The sequence below is a fragment of the Vombatus ursinus genome, unplaced genomic scaffold (genome assembly GCF_900497805.2).
Source record: "Vombatus ursinus unplaced genomic scaffold, bare-nosed wombat genome assembly UNPS02001287.1, whole genome shotgun sequence".
Classification (NCBI taxonomy): domain Eukaryota; kingdom Metazoa; phylum Chordata; class Mammalia; order Diprotodontia; family Vombatidae; genus Vombatus; species Vombatus ursinus.
The window spans coordinates 12901010-12925372 of NW_020941065.1; the positions used below are offsets into that span (position 1 = coordinate 12901010).

Here is a 24363-nt window from a genome sequence, read left to right on the forward strand (position 1 = left end):
GTCAAACTACAGATGAGGAGAGAGCCTAATCCAAGGGTGGGGAACCTGCAGCCTCTGGGTCACACGTGGCCTCCTTGTTCTCATTAATACTGTTTATTTTCTCTCTAGTGCAGAGGAAGTCAAAAGCCACATATTTTTCAGAGGAGTCGACTGGCAGCACGTCTACTTGCAGAAGGTAGCCAGCCCGTTGTGAGACCCGTTGTTGCTTCCTCTCACTGTGGCCCCACCATGGCGTCACAGCCTGATGGAGAGCCGCCCTCCTCCCTCCAGCTTAGTGTTTCCGGGCCTCTCTTCCTTCTCTATTTCCATTCCTCCATTTAGCTTTTCTTTACATTCTTGAATTACCCTCAGCACTCCAGTGACTGGGATCTCATTCATTTGGAAGTTACCCCCATCAGGTCAGAGGGCAATCCTATGTAAATTCCATTACGTTTCAGGCAATACTAAATTTAATGAAAAATAGGCAAAAAAAAAAAACCCAAACTTTTTTTATAAAATATTTTCTCTTACATTTGAGTAATTATATTTTCTAATCATGTGTATGAAATGGTGATTTAGGGAAGAGAACTGAATCTGAGAAAGCCAATTTTGGCCTAAAATTGCCACAGAATTGAAATTGAAGGGTTCCCCATTTCAGCTTGTTGAGAGAAATACTTCAGTTTGTGTGCTGAGAGGAAGATTTGTGTGTGTGTGTGTGTGTGTGTGTAGCTATTTCAGTCCACATAGAGTAAATATTATAACTTTTACGTTTGACTTTTATCTTTTGCCCAGCACAACACCATGTACTATTGGTACCTGAAACCATTTTTAATGTGAATAATGTTGATCCTTGGTGTTTGTGAGCTTCATTAATATTAATCACTTCATTAGTGCTGGAACAAACCTCCAGAAGTCGCGCAGATTACAAGTTCAGAAAGTGCTCATTTTTCCAAAGGACAAAAGTCTCTGCAAAGGAAGAGAATCTAGGTTTATAACGTTCTGATGATAATATTGGCATCCACAGAGTGCTGTGAAGTTATAAAATGCTTTCCTCACAACAATCTGGCGACGGTATGTAGGGCAGAATATCCTTGTGCTCATTTTACAGATGAAGAAACTGAGGCACAGAGAGGTTAAGTGGCTTGCCCACGTTTGCCTAGCTAGTCATGTTGGAACCCAGGGCTTGGATCAGATCTTCTCACTCCAGTCCTGGCGCTTGTTGTCACTCTTCCATAATGGCCTTCAGAGGGTGACCTTGGAATCACAGTTTTTCCAACTGCAGTCTACTTAGAATTGAGTTAAAAGGGGTTTCCATGCTTGATGTCTCTTCTGAGCTCCATGTGACGGAGGCTCCCAAATTAGGTGATATTCAAGCCTGTGTAATGGTTGCATTGTGTTCTCCTTGCAGTTCTGGAACAAATATGATTCTCAAAATAAAATTTTGTTTTGTTAAGATCTGCAATCTTAGGGCCCCAGTAATTTTTTAAAAATCAAAACTTTGAAAATCAATTCATTTTTTAAAAAAAATTTCATCGAATTCTCTGAAAAGTGAGATTCTTTTTGTTGTGATCAGAATAAGCAAGTATAAGAAAAAATGCACATGATGGTTTTAAACTTAATACTTGATACAATAGGTCTCGTCTTGAAAAACATTCCTTTCTGTTGCCCCTTGGAAACCCATGATCTGATGTCCTCCCCGCTCCCCAGCTCCCCCAAAAACACCTGTACCAGAAAGCACAGCTTGCTCATTGTTTTGCCCTGCTCTGAATTTCCCAGTATCCTCCACCGCTGATCCCTCCCCGGGGTGAGGTAAATGCTGCAGATGCTTTTGATATCGGCTCATTTGATGAAGAGGATACCAAAGGCATTAAGGTACTCACTTATGTGACTTATTCTTGCTCCCACTTAGTTGAAAATGAACCGCATTTGTTGTTGTTGTTTTAAACTCTGATAGAATATCTTGCCGTCATTACCAAGATGTTTGAGGAAGTGTTAGCTTGGAATCGAGAAATAATTCTGAAAATGAATATAGTACGTATTTATTTTTGACAAAATTCAAAATGATCTGATTACTCTTAATTTGAATTATAGTTGGTTGAAATAAAACCTCAAGTGTTTACAACACAGTAAAACCCCTGCAAATGTGGGGCCTAATTTGTTATAGGTAAGCTGTCAGTTATCGGAGTTCTCTTTGATCTTTAGTTTTCTCAGGCTGAGTTAAAATCGAGTCCATAGTGAATTGCTATGAATCATTTTGGGGTTGTCAATCACCAGTTAAGTAATCACTACTTTTAATATATTCTTTTGAATTTTTGATATTTCCATATTATTATTTTTGCAAGTAGAGTCAAGACATTATTCTAGATAGTGAATCATAAGAGAAAATGATGCTTGTTAGCATTTCTTAGTAAAATTTTGTCACTCAGCACCAAAAAATGATCATCGACCACTATGTTCTCATCTTGTATGTGTTTACTGGCTCTATCTGTCCCTTCCTAGATAATCAGGCTCACTTCCTTACTAATCACAGATAAGGGCTCTCCTGACCAATACCATTAGATTTGCAAAGTGTTTTTTTAAGGTACAATGGTACAGGGAAGGTCAAAGCTAACCAGAAGAACACCAGAGATTACCAGGGGCCAGTAGTGACCCTACAGGTACATGCAGGTGAGAAAGGAGCTGAGGCAGAAAGCTGAGCACTGTCCTGGAGGAAACCTGAGACTGGGGCCTGAAATCTGTCACACAGCAGTAAAGGATCATAGTATATACATGGTGGTGACTGAATGTGTCAGCAAGTGAGTGAGCGTCAGTAGAGTTTGCCATAGAGGATTTAGACGTGGAAGGAACTTAGCCTTCTAGTTGTGTGTCTCCAGAATGTGTGTCTCTGGAAGAGCCGTCACTCCCTGGCTCACTTTGGCTTTACATTATCTAATTGCAACTGTGCTCTCACTGCTGAAAATCAATCCCCTCACCTTCCAGACTCATCTCTGTCACACTCAACTAGGAGCTGTTCTACATTCCTTCATTTCTCTGTAATATTTCTTTTCCAATCCCACTCCTTCCTATCAGTGGAAGACCTTGCCTCCTAATTTACTTAGCAAATATTGGCCATTGATTGTGAGCTGCTTCTTATCTCCTATTCTGCATCTCGAAACACGTCCATGTCATCTCTTATCCTCTCTTCTCTTGCTCCAGTCTATTGAGGTGACCCTTCTCCTCAGCAAAACCAATCCTTCTGTTTATACCCTGGATTCCACTCCTTCTCTGTTTCCCCTGGGACCCTGCCCTTTTGATCATCTTCCCCCTCTCTTTTCCCTAATTTTAAATCTCTAATTATTCACCAACTCCTTTCTTGCTATCAATAAACATAACCTGGATCTCATCTATCCTTCCAAAAAAAATCACTTGACTCTACTATATGATCAAGTTATCATCCAATCACCTGCCTCTCATACATAGCTAAATTCTTAGGAAGGGTTTCCTTCCTCTGGTCTTATCTAGTTTTGTGTTCATTTGTAACATGCCTTCCAGCTTCACTATTGTACTGAAATTTCTTTCTCTAAGATTACTGACAATCTCTTAATTTCTAAGCCTTTGCTGGGCTGTAGCTTCCAAGGGGCAGGGAAAGTATCCCACTTCGGTTTGGTGTCTCAGCATTGTATTCAAAGCACCTGAAATTCTTGAGAAGAATGTAGTTCAGCACTTGGACAGCTCCTCCATCTCATTGACGTGACTTACAGGTCCCTACCTGCCTGTGTCTTTTCAGCTTGTCCAGTTCTTGCCATCTCTTCCAGTAAAGCCTCTCTTGAGGAGCTAGCTGATTTGCTGAAACCCTTTCATTCTGAGCTTGCCCAGGTACAGCAACCCTTGGCTAGCTATCTGTTATCTCTCAATCTCACTACTGACCAATCACACATTTCCTAATCGATGTCTTTTTATATCATTTCTTGCGTGCAAATCATTGTGAGAGGCAGTGTGGTATAATAGGAAATGCACTGGACTTAGACTGAGGAGAGACACGGGTTGGGGTCCACCATAGTAAGGCATAACAGATGTTTGAAAGATCGATTTTGTGTCATGGCATGGTTTAGGGCTGTTGAAAGCATTGAACAATTTCCAGTATGCAGAACGTGCTCCCTCTCTGTCCTCTTCGGTTCTCGGCATGACTCACTGGCCACAATTCCTTTCTACACATATACCCTTAATGGGTGGCTCATCTAACATAATAGCTTGGGCTGGACAATAGATTGAGTTGTGTGTGGATTCTTAAGCTCATCCTTTTTGAGTGATTGTGGAATCTCACTAAGGATTCCCTGCCTCTTGTACATAACTGGCTTTGTGATCCTGAGCAGCAACTCATTTAACCTCTTGACATCATAGCTTCCTTATTAGCAAAATAGGGTGAAGAGTGTCTGCGGCATATAATTCCTTCCCAGGGTGGTCATGAGGTTCACATGAGAGAGTACATGTAAAGTACTTTGTGCACCCTGGGTCACTCATTCTGTAAATGGCAGCTTCGTGCCATCAGCACGGTATAGGACAGCTACATCTTTAGGAGATCATCTTCCCTTTGGACTTTGCACAGGTTATGAGCTCCTTGGAGTGGAGAACCGTATGGATCCCTAGTTGGTGTTTCTGTTGAGATTGTTAATCAGATTGCTGTCAGGGTCATATGTGTGGTGCTGTCTGTCCAAGAGTATTGTCTTCTTTTGGAGGACTCTTTATCTTGGTTTTGCCATGATAGTTTGCCTTTTTTTTTTAATTATCAGCAAACAGTGAACCATCTGATCTTGTATTCTATGCATCTTTCACTTTCTTGTGTGACTAAAAATGTAGCCTGCTATAGAAAATAATTAGGAGAGGTCAGCCTGTTTGCTGCTTTCGTCAAGACTACTACTGAGAAAGAGTGTGTGTGTGTGTGTGTGTGTGTGTGTGTGTGTGTGTGTGTGTATAGATCATTGGCATTAATATTTCACTGAAATGAAACAGTACTTCAGAACTTTGAAGAGAAGGCCAAAATAGGGATCAGTAATTATTGATGTCTTCTCTGTCACTTTTATTTTAAAATAGCATAATTTATTTGCCAGGGAGGTAGTATTTCCCCCTCTTTCAGACATCTTTTAAATTGAGCCTTAAATCCTTTCAAAATTGTCACTTCTAGGAGCATAGATTTCATCTATGTTTACTTGGTCAGACCCAATTTTCTTACCAACTTGAGTTTTATAAATGCTGCTTTCACTTCCTCATTATATCACATCAGGAACTGAGATGTTAAGAGTCCAATCAGTAATGATTCCATTCTTATTTATTAAAATAAATTATTATTACCAAAAATGTTGGCAGATTGAATCCTTTTTTCATCTCTTTGCTATCTTCCTTCCAATTTCATCTGCAAATACTCTTGGCCTAATCTGGCTTAGTTGGGTCTCATGCCAAGCTTTCTGCAGACTTGTTTTCCCTTCTACTGCCCTTTAACATTTTGTGAGGTGATTACTTGGAATCTTCCCCCGTTCTTCTCTAACATTTTTAATGGACTTATATTCCAAACTTATGTTGGTCATGGCTGCTGTGTCTCTTTTCATAGCAAGGAAATAAAGTATTTACCGATCAAGGCAGATTCTGGATTCTTTTATGCTCTTCATTCTTGTGATTGGATTTACAATGGTTAAATATCTTTAAAAATGGGAATACCCTGAACCAATATCTTTTCTGTTATCTGTTTCCATCTATTGAAATCATTAAGCTGTTTGAATAGGTCTGGTTGGAGCTATTGTAAGTTAACTGTCTCTTAAAACTTTATTATTTTAATGTGGTGATGCTTTTTGACCTTTGCTCTAATTATTCAATGACCTAAGTGGGACCTTCCTTTGCCTTTCTTTGTATCCCCCAGTACTTAGTACAAGGCCCACTCACAATACATGTTTAATAAAGGTTTATTGATTGACAAGATATCTGATTCACACTTGACTCCCAGTAACTTCCTATCAGTTAAGACACAGATGTTTTATTCATTGTGATCATAGGGCCAGAGGTTTCACTGTGGAAGGGATTGTAGAGGTCGTATAGGCCAGCTCCTTCCTTTTCCATTTGAGGATGCGGTGACTTGTCCAAGAGCACCCACCAAGTAAATGGCAGAGTTGGGATTTGACCTAGGACTTCTGAGTTCATCAGTGCCCTTTCCACTGTACCACACTGTCTGGATGTTGGGATTCACTCTGACTCTCTTCTTGAAGAAGTGCTGGAGACTCTGAGCAAGTCACTGAACCTCTCCAGCCTCAGTTTCCTCATTTGTAAAATGAGGGTTCTGAACTTGAAGTCCTAAAGTCCAGCTCTAAGTCTTTGGTCCTCTGATGCTATGATATTCAGGAGTGAGACTTCTGAATCATCTCTAAGCCTTGGTCTGCTTTCACTTCTTAATCTTGAGAGTACTGTCCAATGTATTGGTTACTGCCATCTCTTGTGTTCACTTTGGTATCAAAGTCACAGACAATGACTTATTTGGAGGATCCTGTCAAGTTTTTTTTTAATAGAATTTCCTACGGCATCATCTGCAGGAGAGGCCTTGGTGTTTAAGCTTCAGTTTTTTGATTTATGCTTATTAGGAGCTCTACAAGAGGAGATGGCCAAGTCTTGCCTCAGAATGCTCAGGGAAACAAACTTCATCAATTCTTTATTTGCCTCTGCAAGGAAAAGCTGTCCACCAATCCTCCATTTAGCTGTAACTGCCTTATGTCTTTTGCTTTGATGTTTAATTTTTTTTCAATTAACAAGCATTCGTTTTCTTTTCTCCCCACCTCTCTCCATCCCCTCTCTTTCCCCCACCCCATTTAAAAAAAAGAAAAAGAAAAACAAACCTGTATACCAATTATGCATAGTTAGGCAAAGTAAATTCCCACAAGAACGATGTCCCAACCATGGGTCTCCTTCACCTTGATCAAGTCCATCACCTTCGTGTCAGGCAGTGACCATCTTCATTCTTGTGGAATCCTAGTTGGTCATTGCATTGGTCAGAGTTCTTAAGGCTTTCAAAGTTGTTGTGTTTTTCTGATTTCATTTATAGCATGAATTTCAGTATTGATGGAGCTCACTTCTTCCAGGAGTATATCAGGTCATTCCTCACCTTTAGAATATGGACAGTGAAAATGAATGCCTGCAGATAGTTTTAAAAGCTGAATCGTTCTCATTCTCCTCTTTCCTCTTTTCTTTCCCATCCCAGCAGAAGTGGCAGGTTCTCACACAAGACTGAAGGCTACTTCAATACATCTCTTCGTTTCATGAGTTACCGTGGCCAGCCACGTGGAGAGGGACCCCTCCTCTGGATCTGGCAGCTCCTGCTGCCGGCAACGTGCCCCACACCTTGGCAGTAGGGCAAAGCCTGCCTGAGCTCGGGGACTTCTAGGACAGTCTGGGACAGAAGTGGCAGTGCCAGGGTAGTAAGGAGGCCCCTCTTTGGAGGTTGTCCCTGAGTGTAACATGTGCATGGGGGAGGTTTTTAAAAGCGCACAGCCATGTAGATATATCCACATTTTAGCAAATCCTCTGACAAACTTCTCATCTTCCTTCTGTAGTAAAAATGGAGAGTCGTTAAGGATTCAATGTTAGATGGAGGGGGGTCTCCAGTGGAGGGAGTGCCCCAGGCTGGGCTTTGTTGACTGCAGAGGGCCTGAGTTTGAATTGTGTGAGCACCAGGACAACAAGAACCACTGTGTGATAGCAAAAAGAAAGCCTGGAAGATGATGAGCGAGGGCAGTTCCCACTGAGCAGCAGCCTGGGATGCTGGCAGGGTCGCAGGCTCATTGGGATGGAGGTTTCACTAAAGCCGGGGGGGGGAGCCCTGACTGCTCTGAAATCCATTTAGATCTGCCTTTCATTGTGTAGCCCAGAGCATCACCGCGCTCACCTAGGCAGCTGTTCAATGCTCCACAATCGGTCATCGGACACCCAGGCTCTTTCAGTCAGGGAGTTAAGGGAGCTTCAGGCAGTGGCCACTCTCTGGTTGAACAGGTGTTGTAGATAATTCCACGTGCCAGGTTTAAGAGAGCGGTCCCTTCTGTTGCTAGATCTGTGAGAAGGACACCCTTTATTCAACCTGTCTTTGTGCGTGAAGTTTGGCATACATTCCCTGTCTCCTCCCAGGCCCGAGTTCTCTGGAGAAAGGTGTAGCTAGCACACTTATTAAAGTTGCAGCTGGCCCAGAGCTGGGAAGGGTAGTTTATAGAGTGCTGTAGGAGAGAGGCAGACTCCAAAAGATCTCAGCAGGATTCCTCAAAGACCGTGCCTCTCCCTGGGGCCTGAATGTTCCATCCAAATGGGGCTTCTTTATATTTTCCATATACCGTGATCCATCTCCCCTAATTGTACCTCCACACAGGCTGTTCCCCCCACTAGGACTGCTTTCCCTCCTCCTCTGTGCCTCTGGGATCCCTGAGCACCTCTGGCATCCCTGAGCGCCCCTGCAGGCTCAGCACAGAAGCCACCACCCAAGGGAGCCCTTTCTGGATTCCCCAAATGGTAGTGCTTCCTTCTGCCCTGAAATTACTTTGTGTTTATTTTCTACAGATTTTGTATTTTATTTCTCATGTAGCGATTATGTCTGCCTTCACCCCAGCCTTCTGCCAGTACACTATTGGCCTCTTGAGGGCAGGGAAAGTTTCATTTTTGTCTTTGTATCTTCATTGCCTAGAACAGGGCTTCTTCAACTTTTTCCACTCGCCACCCCTTCTGTGCTTCTTAAACTCTAACCCTAAATGCACAACCCACAGTTTAAGAAGCACTGGCCCTAGAACATCACTGAGCATCTAGTGCACACTTGGTAAATGCTCACTGAAATGAAAATCCAGTCAGGTGACATTTAATAGCTATCAATGCAAAGTTTTACACTTGTGCTCAAAGACTGAGCTTGGTTAAGTAAAGAAGGGGGAAGAAAAGGGGGGATGGTGGTTTGGCTGAATAAGATCTGAATCAGCACAAAACCAACCCGAGAAAACAAAACGGAAGTGAGCTTGGGCCGAATTCAGACAGGCTCTGCGTGTGGGTGCTGAGGGAGACCATCGTCCCTATGACTTGGTCAGAACAAATCTAGAGTGTTGGGTCCTACCTTTAAAAGTCAGCTTGAGAACCTCCGGGGTGGAGGCCTTGACCTCAAGCTAAATGAGGATTGGCTGAAGGAAGTGGTCATGGAAACATCAAGGGGGATAGCATGGGGGACACGAGGGTGGGGGCTTCAGGTCTTTAAAGGACTGTGAGTAGTCCTGGCCAAGACTCCAGAATTAGGAATGAGGAGTGGGAGACACACAGAGACAGAAAGAGGTTTGGGGAAAGAAAAACCCTCCCTGGTCATGGAAGCTGCCCCCAAGTAGAGCTGGAGGTCATGGACCCCCTTCCTAAGAGTCTTCAGGCACAGACTGAAGGACCCCTGGCTGGCAGCATCGTCGAGGGGATTCTTGTGGACATGTCCTTTGGGTGGGAAGGCCCCCGAGGCTCCTTCCAGATCTGAGACAGCCGTAGATTTAGTCCCAGCTTTTCTCCTAAGCTTCTCCTTTTGCCATCCCCATCTGCAGATCCACTCTTTTTTCCCAACCTAGAGACTGAGGCCTAACGTCTGTTCCTCCATAGCATCTATGTCAACTTCCCCAGTGTTTTCCACGTCCTTTGTCTCCATCAGTTCTTTACTTTTATTATACTTCTCTACATATGCTGTGGCCCTGTTAGAAGGATCTTAGATTTAGAGCTTGAAGGGGCCTCACTGCATCCAAAACCCTCATTTTACAGATGAGGAAACTGAGGCTAAGAGAGATGAAGGGACTTTCCCAGGGTTGCACAACAAATGTATGATGTAGAATTTGGACTCAAGTCTTCCTGACTCCAAGTGCCCTGCCCACTCTGCCATGTTGTGTCAGTGAATGGAAGCTTCTTCAGTACAGGGACTGTGTTATATTCATTTTATAGCCCCAATGCCTTTTAATTAGTAGATTCTTTTATGTATTTATTTATTTATTAGGCAATTGGGGTTAAGTGACTTGCCCAGGGTCACACAGCTAGTAAGTGTCAAGTGTTTGGTGTAAGGCCGAATTTGAACTCAGGTCCTCCTGATTTCAGGGCCGGTGCTCTATCCACTGTGCCACCTAGCTGCCCCAAATTCGTAGATTCTTAATGTTTTTAATAGAATTTTGTATTATTGTTGCTGATATTTTCTCTCAAAATTTTTTTATATTCTTTGAATTTTTCTTGTTGTTCAAAGCCCAAGATATAAAATAGCATATTAAATAACAAAACAAAGAGTTCTGAACAATATCTTTGGACCAAGAGGCAGGATGGCAGAGTGGATGTTGAGAGCTCATCTTGGGAGTCAAGAAAACCTGGGTTCAAGTTCAGCTTCTAATACACACTGAGCTCAGTGATCCCAGGAAACTCTGAGGCTGTACCTCTCAGAGATAATTGGGGATTTGCATTGATAGAGAGAAGGGGTTTTCTCATCAGTTCTCTCAGGGAAATCCTAGGTCCTGTCCATTGCCAGAGGGGAAACATGGCTGACTCTTCACATTAAAATTGAAATACAAAGTTTTCCCTAAAGTTCTTCTATGGTGCTGCTCATTCTGTGGAGCTAACTTAGATTCGTGAAGCATAAGCCAATGAAGTGCAAGCTCTGGCAGGGCAGGGCAGTGGTCTCTCCTCTGAGGAAGGGCCACCGCTTTTGAAACCTCTGAGGCTGAAGAGCTGTCAGGGCAGTCTTTGCATGTCTAGGAATCCCTCATAAAGTGCCCCCAGAATCCACCTCTGCCTCTGCCTGACCACTTCCAGTGAGAGCAGACGTCTCCACGGCCTCTGGAGGCAGCCCCTCCACTCTGGGTCCACTCTCATCATTAGCAAGTGGCTCCCTTCTCAAGCCGTCACCCGCCTCGGGGCCCTGGTCTGTCCAATCTGACTGAGTTAGGAGAGGCAGCCACCAAGTCATGAGTGCCTTTGGACACAACTCACTGAACCCTTGTTGGCGGTGTGGAGGGCTTCCAGCACGCATCCGCAGAACACACGGTCACTGGGAGAAAATCATGCATATTTCAAGTGTGGAGCACTGTGAGATACCCAAGAACTTGGCACAGTTTTGGCCCCTTCACTGGCCATTTATAGTCCTGGTGTTCGGCGTTTCTGTTGAAATCAGTTTTGTGATTAACTGAAGTCAGCTCAAAATTTTTAGCCCTTGTTCTCAAAGTACCAAAAGATCATTTTATAGAGCTAGAAAAAAATAACAATTCATCTAGAAGAACAAAAGGGCGATATCAAGGGAATCTGTGAAAAAAATGTGAAGGAAGATAGCTGAGTCATACCAGATGTCAAACTGTGTTATAAAGAGTTAATCATCAAAATGACCTGGTGCTGGTCAAAAAAATACAAGTCAATTAGTGGGATAGATTAGGTACGCAATATATTGTAGTAAATAACCATAGTAATTTAGTGTCTGATAAACCCCCAAAATCCAAACTTTTGGGACAGAAACTCATTATTTAACAAAAACTGCTGGGAAAACTAGAAAATAGTGAGGCAGAAACTGGGTATAGACCAACATCTCACACTGTATAGCAAGATAAAGTCAAAATGGGTACATGATTTAAACTTGAAGGGTGATACCATAAGCAAATTAGGAGAGCAAGGAATAGTTTACCTGTCAGATCTATGGAGAAGGGAAGAATTTAGGACCAAACAAAATGTGGAAAGCATCATGAAATGTAAAATGGATATTTTTTATATAAACACTGTTAGTTTACTTTCTAGCCCTAATCAGAATGTTCCAAGATCTCAGGGTTGCTGTTGTGACAAAATCAATCTCATTAGCAGAGCTATTGCTCAAAACACATGAAGTTAAAGAACATTTTATCTCGAGTTTCTCTAGCCCAGACTCTCAGTGGTCAGAGTAAGGTAACTGAAGCCAGAGAGGGTGAGTGGCCAGGTAAGTGGCACATCAGGCCTTCTCACTCCATCATTCTGCTTATTCACTGAGCGTTCTTTCACGCCAGGTTTGTAAGAGCTGATGCTGAGCCCAGGCTGAAGCCTGGAAGGGGACTTTCTGAATAGACTATGTTCCTGCCTGTACTTCATGTTTTCTTGGCAAGTTTCAGTTAGTTTCTGCTTCTGGACCACGTGGGCTTCTGATCAATGCAGATCTGACTGTGGCCAGCAGGGGACTTTCAGTTCCCCGTTACCCTTCATCCTCTCAGGCTTTCTGCACGGAAGGTTGGCCCAAGCACAGGCTCGTGAACTGTTAGGGCCAGAGTCCAGGGGTGACGTTAGAGCTCTGGAATAACTCATCGTCCTCAGGGGCACACGGAGCCACTAAGCGTCTCCATTTGTTTTCTGTTACAATTAGCTGCTAGATTGTGATCAGGAGCTTTACAAGAACTTCCCTCTGGTAATCTCCGAACGCTGGCAGCAGGAGGTAGCCGAGACAGTCTACGAGGCCGTGAATGCAGACACCGATAAGATCGAGGCCAGGAAACGAGCCAAAAATAAGCAGCTCGGCCATGAGGAAGGTAAACTTGTTCACATTGCTTGGGACATAATTTATCTCCTGACTTCAAAGTCTCCTGGTACTCCTATGGTCCAGATTTTTGTATGCCTTGAATTAGCGCTGCTTCTGCTGAAATACCTTGGGCCCCCACCCCCCAGCTCTCAGACCTTTTTTATCTTTCATTTAGTCAAAAGGAATATCCTGATGCCTGGTCTTCCCCGAGCCCTAAGCATGGAACCCCTGGAGCATTTTCTCCATGTGTGGCTTCAGTCAGTCCACTCCTTGGCTCAGAAACCTTTTTGTGTTTCCTCTTTGCTTCCCCAGTGAACTCTAGTCTCCTTAGCTGGGTTTCAGAACCTCCTTCCACCCTCCACTCCCACCCCACATGTGTACTTTAGGCTCCAGCCACATCTTGAACACATCCTTTCCCTGATGGCTGGAGTGCAGCTCGGGACACTTCCCATTCCAGCCTCTCAAAATCCTACCCATTATTCAGTATTCGACTGCAATGCCACATCCTCCATGATTGACCGTGGTCTCTCTTCCCTCTCTGAGACACCTTCCTCATGGAACCTCCAGCAGGCCCCTTTGCCTTCCCACTTCAAATTCTATGCAGCGCTTCTTAAACTGTGAGTCATGACCCCATAATTTGGCAACAGTAAAAGGTTTCTGAATGTGCAATGACCAAATTTAATTAAAAATCAAATGTGTGATGAATCTGAGGTGTTTCTGGAACACTTGTCCGAGTCACAACTTCATTGCAGCCTTGGTTCTGAATACACAGCATGTGCACTTTGCATTGTGCACGCCCTCAGGCCACACAAAGCCAACAGACTTTGCTTCAAAGGGGTCAAAAGTGGAAAAAGTTTAAGAAGCCCTGTTTTATATATAGTACATTATGATGTGAAGCACATTATGCCAATTTTATATAATTTTATAAATTTATATAATTTTTACAATTGTTGACCAGCATTTATTAAGTGCCTACTATGTGTCAGGCACTATTCTGAGCACTTTATAACTATGACCTCATTTGATCCTCAGGTAGGTGCTGTTATTATCCTCATTTTATAGTTGAGGAGACTAGGGCGAACAGAGGTGAAATGACTTTCTCAGAGTCACCCAGCTAGTGTCTGAGGCTGAATTTGAACTCAGATTTCCCAGACTCCATCTGGTTCAAACGTAACATGCTTAAATATGTTATTAAGCCCCAGTACCTTTGTTTGACTTTTGTGGTGGGGCAGATTCTGGGAGTTAAAGTTTCTGTGTTCCTGCACGGCAGCCCTGGAGTTGTGGGGACTGGGAAAGGGACGTCATGCTGGGAGTCGCAGTGAGAGAAGAACCATCTGCTAGTGTCAGGACAGGATCAGAATCCTGGGTGGGATGCTTCCTAACGGCTCCCTGAGCGAGAGCATGGCCCACGAGGAGGCTTCTTGTGTTCTGCCCTTGTGCTCCTCGAACAGAGAAATGGCGCTGACAGCTGCACTTGGCTGCTCTGTTAGCGTTATAGCATTGGGAATAGGACTGCTGGCCATCACTCACAAACGGTCTTGTTCTTTCTTTTGTTGACATATGACAGTATTTGGGAAATCATTTCCTATTTTCAATCAGTTACCAGATCCACTGGCCTTTAATCACCTACCATGTGCCTCGTGCTGGAGTCTAGACCTGTGAAGCTCCCAGGGGAGAGAGCCCCTTCTGCCAAGGCAGGAGTTGGGCATCTTAATTAGCACCTTCCCTGCCATATATAGCCTTACAGAGCTGCCCAGAGCAGTTGGGGCCTCTGGGGTGATGACCTGGTGACTTAAAAACCACAGTCGCATTACCTGGATTGTTTACCATTTACCAGTTACGTTTTCCTCTGGTTCAGGCCTCACTAGGGAGGGCCCACAGGCAACGTTGGACACCTCTGACCTAGAACACTGTAAGGTGACTATGACTTACCCAGGGTCACACAGCCAAGAGATGTCAGAAGTGAGACTTGCACCCAGGCTAGCTCTCTGTCCAATACTAACTCTACACTGCCAAAAGAGGCCCTGCCCTCAAGGGGCTTACGTTGGAATGGGGTAGACAGCTCATACAAGATGCAGGGTAGATGAGAGGGGAAGGCATTACATATACCTGAGTGGAACAGGACGGGCCCCTTGCCAAAGGCTATGCTCAAGCTGAGCTTTGAAAGAGCTTCTGGGTTCTGGGAAGTGGACGTGGCTTTGGAGAACCTTCCAGAAATGGGGTGTGGCCAATGCAGAGGCAAGGGGGCAGGAGACGGAGCAGGATCTAGGTGTTCTGTGTGAGGAGGGGGGTGACGGCTGGACCACAGAGCGAGTGGAGAGGAAGAATGTCCACTGAGGCTGGGCAGATGTCTTGGGCCAGGTTGTGAAGAGAGCAAACAGGGGCTACATTTGATCCTAGAGTGATAGGGGGGCAGACCTGCCCTTTAGGACAAATCATTTTGGCAGCTTGTGGAAGATGGACTGAAGAGGGAAGAGATTGGAGGCAGGGAGGCTGATGAGAAGTCCAAGCAATGGGCTTGGTGAGGGTGATGAGGGCTGTGTGGGGAGAACAAAGGAGAAATAGACAAGAGATGGAAATGACAAAATTCAGCAACTTAGGGACTATACAGGTGGTGGAGGCTTGGTCAAGGAGTCCATCTCTGGCAGAAGGATGGCACTACCTAAAGAAGGAACAGGGAGTTGGAGAGGAATGGATTTGAAGGGAAAGAGGAGGACCTTGTTTGGGGCACACTGAGTCTGAGATGCCAGTGGGACTTCCATTTTGAAATGTTCAGTAGGCAGTTAGTGATGTCAGGCTGGAGCTTAGGAGGGAGACTAAAGTTGGACAGAAAAGGTTTGGTGTCATCATGATGGAGGTGATCACCATGTGAGAGTGTAGTGGGAAAGAAAGAACGATGCCCACGGGGGAGCCTTGGGTCCACCCACAATAAATGGGCACAGCGTGTGTGAGTACCCAGCAAAAGAGCCTGAGGAAAGTGGTTAGAGAGGGGAGAGCAGGGTCACAAAACTCAGAAAGGATCAATCACCCAGGAAGAGGTGATAGAGCAGTGACAAAGGTGACAGCTAGGTCAGGAGGGCCGAGGGTTGAGAGAAGGCTGTTGGGTGTGGAATGAAGAACTTGAGGGGAGCTGGGGAGAGGAGGGCAGGCTCAGGGGCATGAGGAGACTGGAAGCCAGACTGTGGAGAGCCAAGAAGAGGGCGGACGGAGAGGAGAAACAGCTAGTGGGGACAGCTTTCTTAAGGAGTTCAATTGAGAATGAAGGAGAAGTAAGTAGTGTTTTCAGATTCTCGGCGAAGGTTGTTTTTTTTTTTTTAAATTTTCTGGAATGGTAAATTCTTTTGAAATCTCATCAGGATCATGAGCAGTTTTTAATCATTTGGCAACACATATGTAATTTATATATGCTTCTTGGCAGTTAGGAGGCTCAGTGGATAGAGTGCTGGGCCTGGAGTCAGGAAGACTCCGCTTCCCACTGTGTAACCCTGGGCAAGTCACTTAACCCTGTTTGCCTTAGTTTCCTCATCTGTCAAATGAGCTGGAGAAGAAAATGGCAAACCACTCCAGGATCTTTGTCAAGAAAACCCCAAATGGGGTCATGGAGTGTCAGACACAACTGAAACAACACCAACAACATATTACAGGTGTATTCTTGAGGGCAAGAATTATTCTGTGTTAGTCTTTGTATCCTTGGTACCCTGTGCAATGCCTGACACATAGTAGGTGCTTAATAAATTTTTGTCAACTGTTTGGTATATAACACTTTAGCTGTTGTAATTTGAGTGTAATTTGTGGAATTTAAATTTTCTAAGAGAAGCTATAATGCATCTTTCTTTGTAAATAACATCTTAAAAGCTTTTCCCCCCAGCGTTTCTCTGATTTGCTTCTATCTTATGTCTTCACAGATTATGCTTTAGGGAAGGACTGTACTTTACACGGATACATGTTGAAACTGGGAAATCCATTTTTGACGCAGTGGCAACGTCGTTATTTTTACCTCTTTCCAAACAGACTTGAGTGGAGGGGGGAGGGAGAATCACGGGTAAGTCCAAAAGGAAATGTGAGCCCTTATTTTTCTAAGATCACAACGACGTAGTTGTGAATCCCAAAGGACATTTTGATGGAGGATACGTTAAGACTCAGGGTGTGCTCGAAGGCTCCTTCCAAGGAAAGTGGGCACCAAAGTATACGTGAACATGAAAGTTTAATGCCCAAATAATATTTTTTTAACTATTTAGAAATAAAATAACTAAACTGTTCTTTTCAGTAAGTCAGCATTTTATCGAGTACTTACTCTATACCAAAGACCTATATTAGACATGAAGGGTAAGCAGAGGACATGGAGAAGATGCTCCCGCTTCCTCCAAGGAGCCCGGGACATCCCGGGGAGACTACAGGGTGACCGGTTGAGAGCTAGGAGGGCCGGCTGGGGCCTTCACAGAACGTTTTTCTTGAATAAATGAATGCATAAACTAATTGATGACAGAAATATTTCATTGCCTAACCTAAGTCCTGATTCAGACATCAGCCTTTCATTCTGAGTGACTTTCATTTCATACTGTCATATTTCTTTTGTGGTCTGACTAAATCACTCCACCATGAGCGGTTTAATGGGAGTGAGGTTTGTATTTTTAGCAGTTAATGGCTTCTAGGCTGTGAGGTTACCCTTTATGAATAACTGCCCTTGGGAATTGATTGGAACGTAATGACCAATCTGTGTTCCACAGTTCTAAAAGTGACTTAATTCAGGAGGCCGGTTCCTGTTCAGCACCAAGATTTATCTTTATTCATTATTTAGACATCTGAATTACACATGGTAATCAGGTGCCTCTGGCCAAGAGGGGCTGGCTCAGGGGCAGAGATTTTTAAAAGAATGCTTTCCCTGATCTTGAGGGAGCTTACACCCTGTCTTACAGGGGCTTCCCTAAGTCAGGGTCTTTCTCCTACATTTAGAACATTTCAAATCTGAAATATTGAAGCAATGAAGAATAATTTGGCTTTCTTAACTCTAGGATGCAGGTAATTATGTATTTGCTTTTGTCTTTAACTTTTGGGTTCCCTGAGGGACTTTTCAAAACACTTAATTGGAATGCAGGGACAGGGCCTGGGCCTGTGATTCATTGCTATAGGGACCTCTCAGGTGAGGAAGTCCTCCACCGATTCAAGTGGGTCTGGTCTCTGCAATCACCTGAGCCCAGAGAGGGGGAAGGGATGTGGGTCAACCTCAGGTCACAGAGCCAGCACGTCAGAGATAGGGCTTAGACCTGAGACTTCTTGGTGCTGGGGCTAGCTCTCAGGCCACTAGGCTGTCCTCATCTGAATTGGAATTTGCTTTTTAGTAATAATAGTAACAACAACAACAACAATTCATATTTGCGTGATAATTCTAGATTTATCCCAGTGCTTTAACTTAATTCAACTCATCAAGTATTTATTGAGTGCCTACTACATGCGAATGTGCTGTGCTGGACCCTGGGAATACAAAAGCTTCCCCTTAGAAGCCATGTTCTCTTGGCCACTGTTCGGAGAGAGATGAGTAAATGAATCCAGGTGCATTTCGAGAGGGCGACTGTCCTCACCATACTAGACGGGGGCAGGTGGCCCTTGTATGAAGACTGGAGGAAGTTAAAGATTCTGAGAGGTTGCGATGAGGTGTGGGAGACGGGGACTGGAAGACGGGGTTTGGGGCATCGCCAGGACGTCAGTTTGGCAGGACCAGAGAGTGAGTAAAGGGGCGACGTGGGACATGAGTCAGCGAGAATAAGCTGATGGTGACGGGGACGCAGTTTCAGTACCACGCAGAAGCAGTGGTATTATGTCCTGGACCCGGGAAGCCAGGCAGAGTTTTTGAGCGGGGGAAGCAATTTAACAGCAATGGAGGAGATGGTTTGGAGATGGGGAAGGCTGGAAGCAGAGAGAAGGAATATAAGGGTGTGAGAGTCATCCAGGGGAGAGAGGAGAAGGCCTGGACTCGGATGGCCGGCTTGGGGGACAGAAGGGTACACCGGATGGGTCTTGGCAGCTGAAGGTGGCAAACTTGAGTGACAGCAAGCATTCAGCTTCCCTAAAAAAAGAATCCCAATAGCTTCTCGTGCTCCGTGTGTGGATCTGTACGAGAAAATGCTTCTTCTAAAAGCAAACTTGGCTAGAACCTTTGGGCCTCAGCTCCTTTTCTGCCAAATGAGATAGAGTCAAGTCACAGGATCAAGCATTTATTAAGCACCTACTATGTGCCAGGCACTGTGTTAAGTGCTGGAGATCCAAAAAAGGGCCAACATCTCCCCCCCCCAAAAAAAACCAAACAAAAATGCAATAATCATCTCTACTCTCAAGGAGCTCACAGTTTAGTCTGGGGAGACAGCATGCAAACAGCAAGCTATACAGAGAGTAAATTGGAGATAATCAGCAGAGAGAAGGCATTAAGGAGGATTGGGAGAGGCTTCTGGAAGGGGGTGGATTTGAAGCTGGGACTTAAAGGGAGCCAGGGAAGCCCAGGAGGCAGAGAAGAGGTGGGAGAGCATTCCAGACATGGGGGACGGCCAGTCAGCAGATGGAGCATCTTATATGAAGAGCAGTGAGGAGGTGAGTGTCTCCTGTGTGGGGGTGAAGGAGGTGTAAGAAGGGGCCAGATCCAGTTTTACGTTTGATCCCAGAGGTGATAGGGAGCTGCTGGAGTGTACTGACTATGGAGGCGGCGTGCTCAGGTCAGACGATCAGTCTGACAGCTGAGTGGAGGCTGGACTGGAGTGGGGAGAGATGTGAGGCAGGAAGATTAGCCAGCAGCTATGACAGTAGTCCAGGTGTGATGAAGGCCTGCACCAGGGTGTGGCAGCGTCAGGAGAGAAGGGGCGTTACAGAGGTGGAATCAGCAGACTGGCCGTGAAAAGGAGCTAGGGGTCAGGGATGACCCCTCGCTTGTGAGCTTGAGGGGGAGGGAGGGTTTGGGGGCAAAGATGGCGAGTTCAGTTTTAGGCACATTGAGGTTTACAGCTATCTGCGGGACATCCAGTCTGACCTGGGGAGAGAGGCCAGGGCTGGATAAGTAAGGATGAGGCCAGCTCTCCAGCCAGTTTGCCACACTGCCTCCGAATCGGCATCAACTCTAATAATAATAACTTAGATCTGAGGATCATTAGCTTAAAGATAATGCTACACATTTGTGGGGGCTGGGAGGATGACCACGGTGAACAGGCATAGCCTGGGCCAAGATCCAGCTGAGCAATCTTGGGCAGGTAAGAGGAGATCCAGGAGGGCAGATCCTAGAGAGAGGAGGGTGTCACAGAAAGGGGGTCGACAGCGTCGGAGGCTGCATAGAGGCTGGGGAGAAGGAGCATCTGGAAGAGGCCGCTAGATTCTGGGCCGGCAGCCAGACTGCCTGGGAGGAAGGGAGGACCTTGTGCATTGCCTTCTGGGGAGTTTGACCACAAAAGGGAGGAAGGAGATAGAAAGACGGCTTAGGGATGGAGGGATCAAATGAGGGAGTTTTGAAGATGAGACGTGGGTGTGTTTGTAAACAGGAGGGAAGCAGCCTGAAGACAAGGAAAGAAAGGAGGCAATGTACTGGATGAGATCCAATCCAATCCAGTCAACACTTATTAAGCGCCTGCTGTGGGCCAGGCACCGTGCCAAGTGCTGGGGATACAGTTAATAAAAAGAAAGAGTCTGTACCCTCAAGGAGCTTCCATTCTAAAAGGGGAGACAACACACAGAAGGAGTCAGGAAAGTAGGGATGGGGATGGGACACCCCGGGGACCCCGGCCCAGGGCCAGCAGATGCCAAGTCGAGTGAGCCAAGCCCAGTTTCTGCCCTCTGTAAAGAACAGCATTGGGAGGGTTTGGACCTCCCCTTCCCCAGCCCTCTTGTGGGAGGAGAGAGGAGGCTGAGGGAGGTAAGGTTCATTAAGGCTTGAGTTTCAGCCAAATGGGAATGACTTGAAATTAGGCAAGAGTGGCAGATGCAGAAAGCGAAAAGGAAAAAGAAAAAGAGGGTGTGGAATGGGATCACTTGGGCAGGCAGAGGAGTCAGTCTCCATAAGGAGGGGGCCACCCCTTGATGAGACACGGGTGGAGCAGTGGCAGAGGCACATGGTAGTGTGAGATGGGAGAGAAGGGGCAGTGAAGAGTGGAGCTGTGAAGATCAGAAAGGGATCCAGATGGCCCAGAAAGGGCAAGGGTGACCGCCCAGGAAGACCTTAGAAGCAGAGGGATCTGCTGTCTCTTCATGACAAGGGAGGGGTGGAATGACTGCAGACTGTGCTCAGATAAGAACATTTCAGACTTCATGAACGCGGAGGGAGCGCGTTTGTGGGTGACGGTGAGATTGAGGGTATGACCATCTCTGTGTGTAGCACTGGCGGGGCGCAGAAGCTGCTATTGGTAAATAAATCAGTTGAGGAACTGGGAGGTTAGGGTGTTTAAGGGAATATCAACATGGATGTTGAAAGGCTGGTAGCATAAGGATAGAATTTGGGGAGGACGGAGACCAAGCCTGTCACTGACTTCACTGGGGAAGGAGCGTGTCCTGAGGGCCCCCCCAACTCGAGTGCAGTAACAGGGCAGGTGAGGAAACAGCCCCCCTTCCTGAGCAGTCCTTCTCAGGCTTGGAATCAGCCTGCAAGCATTTATTCCATGCTTACTTACTAAGAAAAACAGAAGTGGCGTCCCTCCCCTTACAGAGCTCATTCTAAGGGAGACGAAAACTTGCAAATAACTCTGCCTGTCAGTATAAGCAGGTCATCTCTGAGGGAAGACACTGGCAGGTGGGGGTTGGGAAGAGGCCCAGAAAGGTCTCCTCCAGAAGGTGGGACCTGTCCAAGCCCCAGGGTGCAAGATGGTGCATCGTGTGTGAGAGGCAGCATCAGAAGCCTGGAAGATGGGGCTGGGGCAGGAACCGGGTTGTCCGGCTCTCGTTGCCAGACAGGATTTTGTATTTGGTCCTGGAGGTGATGGAGCCGCTGGAGTTTGAGCAGAGGGTGCCGCGGGTAGACTTGCTCTGGAGGAAGGTCGCTTTGGCAGCTGAGGATGGAGTGAGGTGGAAGAGGCAGGATTTCAAGGCCCTCTGCTCCGACCTCCTGGTTTTGCAGCAGAGGAAACTGAGGCTCAGAGCTTGACTGAGTTCACACAGGTAGCCTGGGGCAGAAGCAGTGTTTGAGCCTCTGTTGTCTGACCCTGAAAGCCCTGCCCCTGCCCACTGCTGCCTTTCTCTGCTTAGACTAGTCAGGCTCTGCAGGCCTCTGGTATCCCAGGAGATAGGCCTGCACCACAAGTGTATTTCAAAGTGTACATCAAAGGAGATTAGAAGCCTTAATGTAGCCACAAAACATGGAATTCTTGTTACAGGTAGCTTGCGTTTCTAAAGGCCCGGGGTAGCTTTTCATGGTGTTGTTTTTCATTTAGGACTCCTGGAGTATTTATTCAAAAAAACATAAACTGGTAAGGTACCGAGAAGCTATAGCATTCGGCCGTTAACGATGCTATAGTCCAGCGTGTGGGAGTGCCTGGAGGGCATCATCTCTGCACACGTTGTCATCCTTTTATTTTATCCTCATTTTTGTATTTTTCCAAGCTGCCTCTTGCCTCACTAGAACCTCACTGATCAGCTTTGTTAAAGTCACGTGCACTCCTTTGGGTCAGTCGGGGCCTCCGCTGGAGCCCTGAGGGGTCCCTCCACATGGGCTGATTGCATCCATTTATAAGAGAGCGCAAATGGGGAGTGGGGGGAGGGGCCTGCCAATGGTTCAGAAGAGATGCAGATTTCACTGAGTGGACAACTTGGCTCTTTTGCCCAGAATGCCTTTTTTTTTTTTCCCTGCGGTGTTTAAAACAATTTTTGACCTCTTGCTTATATTTTTTTGTAGCTATTTTCTTCATCTTTAGCACGAAGGGGAAAAAAAGGCCAAAAGTTTGTGATTTTCTTTTACGTTTTTTCAAAGCAGCTAGATTTTCAGGATGCATTTTGAGGTTCAACTTTAACAGTTTGAAATTTTAAAGACACTTTTTTTTTTATAGCAAAACCTAGTGACAATGGAACAGATTGTATCAGTGGAAGAAACTCAGATTAAAGACAAAAAATGCATTTTGCTGAGGATAAAAGGAGGAAAACAATTGGTCCTACAGTGTGAGGTGAGTCATGAGAAACATTTGGTGCAACCTAGAGCAGGCAAAGAGAAACCACGTAATGACTTTTGGGCATTTCTACAATATTCTTGCCTCACTGTATTTGATGATTTACAGAGTGTGCTATCGCCTGGCTTTGAAAGAAACTGGCCAAAAACCAAAGCACTTAGGAGAAAATGGTCCCAGGAGGAGCTGAGATCATTCTCACCCTCCCCTGCACCCTGAGGCCTCATTCTATGGCACAGTGGAGAAAACGCTGGACCCGAGTTCAAATCCAGCTTCAGACACTGACTCTTTGTGTGACCCTGGGCAAGTCCCTTCACTTTTATGAGCCTCTGTTCCCTTACCTGTAAAATGGGACAATAACAGCACCTCCCTCACAGGGTTGTTGTGTGTCTCAGTCTACAAACTGCTTGGCAAACTTTAACTTGCTATAGAAATTCCAACTCTTCTCAGTGGGATCAGAGTGCTGGAGGCCATGTACATTTTTAATTCGAGGAGTACTTTCTGGATTCTCCAAAAGCTCCTGCCTTTCTTTTCCCTTGAAATTATGGTGATGGAGCTTTTGTCCTTCTTCCTCAATGCGTCTCAGTTCCTTGGGAACATTTTTGTGAGAGAGAGAGAAGGGTTCATGGTAGTTCAAGATTTCAGGAGTCTGATTTCACCGATGTGGAGACAAGTTAGTGCACGAGCGTTTGTTAGGTCCTCCCCACGTGTCAGGCCCTGTGCTAAGTATTGGAGACACAAAGAAAGGCCAAAGAAGATGGTCCCTATTCCCAAGGAGCTCACAGTCTAATGGGGAAGACAGCGTGCACACCGCTGCGTCCAGACAAGCCACTCTGCATCTCTAAGAAAGAATCTTTCAGAGTTGCTGCAGCTGGAAAGTTGATCACCTTGTGTTCAGCACCGTGTGTCACTTGGCCCTGACTCAAAGGTTTTCTGGCATGGTAGTACCTCCCATAGCTTGTCCTTTGTGGCCATAACCTTTAACCCGCATAATCATTGTCCCACTGCCATAAGACGTTTCACAAATCCTTTTGTTGTGAAGTTTGAATTTAATCAAAGGGCCACACTTGAGGACCCAGAGGGCCACACGTGGCCTTGGGATCGCAGGTTTCCCACCCCTGGTCTAGACAATAGGCGTTTTCTATGCATTTAATTTGTCCTGTGTATCGATCACTAGGCCCATGTCTTTTGAGTAATCTGGAATCTTGTCGAGGAAGTCCTTGGTTTCCTTGGGCTCGATGCAATCAGTCCACCATCATCTGTAAACAGGAACATCTGGAGAAACAAGTTTCTCTTCAGACCCTGTGTAGGACATTCCCCATGACAGTGGCAAACACGTTTGGCGAGCATCCATTACCCGGTTTTATTCCTCACTTGAAAATAATGATCAGAGATGTATTATCCTCTGTGGTTCCAAGAAATTTATGAAGAAGTCGTATTAGTGGGACCCTCAAGGCTGTGTTTTGCTCTTGGGTCTCCTGGAGAGAGAAGTATAATTGACACTTAAATAGGATTTTCACTTCTCTCCGTATTTCAGTCTGTCATGAGACTGGAACAATCATTGGATCAAAGATTTAGAACTCAAAGGGACCTCAGAGTCCAACCCTCTTATTTTAAAGGGGAGGAGGCAGAGGCCAGAAAGGGTAAGTGATTTGCCCAAAATCTCACGGGTAGTAAGTGACAGAGCTGGGGTTCAAGCCCAAGAAACACAAGTTCATCTTCTGTTTCTTGGGGTTAAGGTTGTGACCT

At 45.5% G+C, this 24363-nt stretch overlaps 1 protein-coding gene across 2 annotated transcripts in view; it reads left to right on the plus strand.

Annotated features, from left to right (window-relative positions):
• Positions 1-24363, plus strand: part of GRK3 (G protein-coupled receptor kinase 3) — a 136368-nt gene that overhangs the window by 106993 nt on the left and 5012 nt on the right. For both annotated transcript variants that reach the window (XM_027863335.1, XM_027863341.1), the window contains 5 exons: positions 109-175; positions 1756-1851; positions 12341-12503; positions 16399-16535; positions 22501-22614. In XM_027863335.1, coding sequence (XP_027719136.1) covers positions 109-175; positions 1756-1851; positions 12341-12503; positions 16399-16535; positions 22501-22614 — 577 coding nt within the window. The remainder of the gene's footprint in view (positions 1-108; positions 176-1755; positions 1852-12340; positions 12504-16398; positions 16536-22500; positions 22615-24363) is intronic.